The sequence below is a fragment of the Gavialis gangeticus genome, unplaced genomic scaffold (assembly GCF_001723915.1).
Source record: "Gavialis gangeticus isolate Ggan-Ray unplaced genomic scaffold, GavGan_comp1, whole genome shotgun sequence".
NCBI classification, from domain to species: Eukaryota; Metazoa; Chordata; order Crocodylia; family Gavialidae; genus Gavialis; species Gavialis gangeticus.
Window position 1 is genome coordinate 158,888,843 of NW_017728992.1, and position 2,616 is coordinate 158,891,458.

The 2,616-nt window shown below is 51.9% G+C and overlaps 1 protein-coding gene across 1 annotated transcript in view; it reads right to left on the minus strand.

Moving 5' to 3' along the window:
- The window catches only part of RPL30 (ribosomal protein L30), a 4,276-nt gene extending 1,933 nt beyond the window's left edge, over positions 1-2,343 (minus strand). Inside the window, exons 1-3 of the mRNA XM_019527979.1 lie at positions 2,256-2,343; positions 2,110-2,160; positions 1,085-1,230 (exon numbers count right to left, since the gene is read on the minus strand). Of these exons, the coding sequence (XP_019383524.1) occupies positions 1,085-1,230; positions 2,110-2,130 (167 nt within the window). The 5' untranslated portion in view covers positions 2,131-2,160; positions 2,256-2,343. The remainder of the gene's footprint in view (positions 1-1,084; positions 1,231-2,109; positions 2,161-2,255) is intronic.
- Between the last annotated feature and the right edge of the window lie 273 nt (positions 2,344-2,616).

Genomic DNA, 2,616 nt, shown 5'->3' on the forward strand with positions numbered 1-2,616 from the left:
GTCTAGAAGCTGTAAAGTATCTTTTTTCACTGGGGGGGGGGGCAGGGAGAAGTGTTACCCCCTTTCCTCCTAATGGACAGCCCCTCATAGATTCTGTTTTGGGACACAGGAGTCATTTTTCAGGAATTGAGTCTAACAGTGCTGGTGTGGGTACTCAAATGCTTCATCCAGGACAAGCCACCCAGATGCAAATATAGCAAAGAACAGAACCAGAATGTCTGACAGCCAGATCAGTGGAACCTGCAGCTGACCAGGACTGGGGAGCCAGATAGCCAGATGCTGAGCACGACTAATCCAGCTGCTCATGACAAAGGCACTAAAATGTCTTGCAGCCAGTTCTTCTGCACTGTATGTACCTCTATATTCCCCTCCATCCCAATTTCCATCAGCCACAAATACTGCTGACTACTACTTCTCCCCCAGCCCCGACAGTAGAGATTAGAAGGCAGGTTCTAGGAGAGACATTAACCTACTTCCCTGTTCTACAACCTATGATCCTTACAAGGCCTGGATCCCTTTCCTTTCGAGGAAATGGATGCAGAATTCTTGTCAGAGTTGCTGCATAGGTAAGCCAGCACACGCAGCTGGAAACTTCAACCAGATAATAAGGAAAAGGAGTAGAAACTATGTAACACCTTATCCCAGAAGCATGACTACTGCTTGGAAACCTTCATCGTTCAGCTGCGCTTGGGGAAAAAATAGAACACCATAAAAAAGTTTAACATTGCAAATATTTCAAACCCACTTCACTATTAGAGCATTGCAAAAGAGATTTAAATAAGAAAAGCTACTGAATATTGTTCTTTGATTAAATGTGTATAAACTATTTTGCTGTTTGAGTCACACTACAGACTTCTTGGGCAGCATTGTCAAAATTGAGTTACAAATCCAGCCCTGCAGTCTTAAGCAACCTGTCAGCTTCCAGAACACTATAAATACTTGTTCCACAGAACTCAGCTAGTTTTATACATTGTACTAAATCCCTGTAGAATAAATACTATAAAGCCAATGTGAACAAGCATCTTTTTAGAACTACACAGTCAGTTTTTATTCATTCACCTTTCTAAAATAAGTGTGTACCTACCTCAAAGCAGGACAGTTGTTGGCGAGGATAACCAACTTGGCTTTGCCTTGCCGAATCATTTTCAGAGTCTGTTTGTACCCCAGAACATATTTACCACTTTTCATAACCAGTTGAAGCCTTGAGTTTATAGACTCTAGAGACTTTTTCTGCAAGAGTTCACAAATGGAAGATATGAAGCAATACAGATTTTGCTCCTCCCAAAACTGGAAAATGCAAACTTTAATCTTAAAAACAAAAACACTTGCTTACATAAAGTTTATAATTACATTTAAGTAACCCCAAGAAATTTAGAGGGAACCTCTTGTTTAAGGTTCGAGCTATAAGAAAATAGTCTGCAGACTTTAAAAATCTCCTTTTCACTAACACCCTGCACTTTTTAAGCAGCTTATTGCATTCAACAAGCACTTTAATAAATTACAGCTGCTGGATCCTTTAAGTGTCTGGTTGGCATTAGAGAGATCTCACAGCCGGGATGGTCCAGGAATGATGTGAGGCAAGGACTTCCTCAAGGCAATACCTGGCCAAGCGCATACGATACCACTCTTCAGGCCTCTGCTACACCTTACATGTGTCACGCAGCTGACTGGCGAATGAGTTCAGCCTGGCCACACGTGCACAGCAATTATCAGGCAATACAGATGTCCATCCAGCTACAGAAGAGCCAGCAGCCACAAAAGCAGTGCTCGGAAACATGCAACAACTCTGCAGCTGGTTTCTATGCAGCGTTAACCCGGAGGTGTAGCAGGGTTCGCCTGTGACAGCACCCGCGCAGCCCCAGCGCAGGAAGGGAGAGCAGGGTCAGCGCGACGCGGTTACTCTTGCCAACGCAGCGGGGCTGAAGCCACCCAGCCTCGAGCCCCGGCCCGGCCCGTGCATCGCCCAGAGGGCAGCGAGACCCCGCGCAGCCACTGCCTCGGGGCGGGAGCCGCATCCACGGCCAGCAGACCGACCCCCTGTCCCGCCCGCAACCTCTCGGCGGCCGCGACACCACGTGAGCTCCGGCTGGGCCGCTCCGCGCCACTCACCGTCTTTTTAGCAGCCACCATGTTGCCGCCTCGTGTCGGGTCCGGCGGGAGCTGAAACACAGGATGGGTTAGCGCCCGGGTCGCGGTCCCGCCGCCCGCTCCGCTCCGCTCCGCCCCGGCCCGGCTCAGCCAGCAGAGCCACTCACCGGGAGGCGCCTCCAAGATGGCCGGGCAGCAAGAAAGGAAGGAACTCCCGCAACGCCCGGCGGGTCCCCGCGCGGCCCCGGCTAACTCTCGCGAGAACGGCTCGCCCCGCCTCCCCCTTCCGGGAGGAAAGGCGCGTGCGCAGGGGCGGGGCCACGAGAGACAGAGGGCGGGGCCAGGAGACCGGAAGCGGCCCTCCGTCCCCGTGCGCAGCGATTGGGCCGTTAGCCCTAGGCGGCGGGGCCAGAGGCGGGCTGCAGCAGAGGGCGGGGGCGGGACCTTGGGGATTGATTGATTGGTTGATTCCCTTCCGTGGGTACGTCAGAGCCTCCGGGGGGGGGGGGGGGGGGGGGGGGGGGGGGG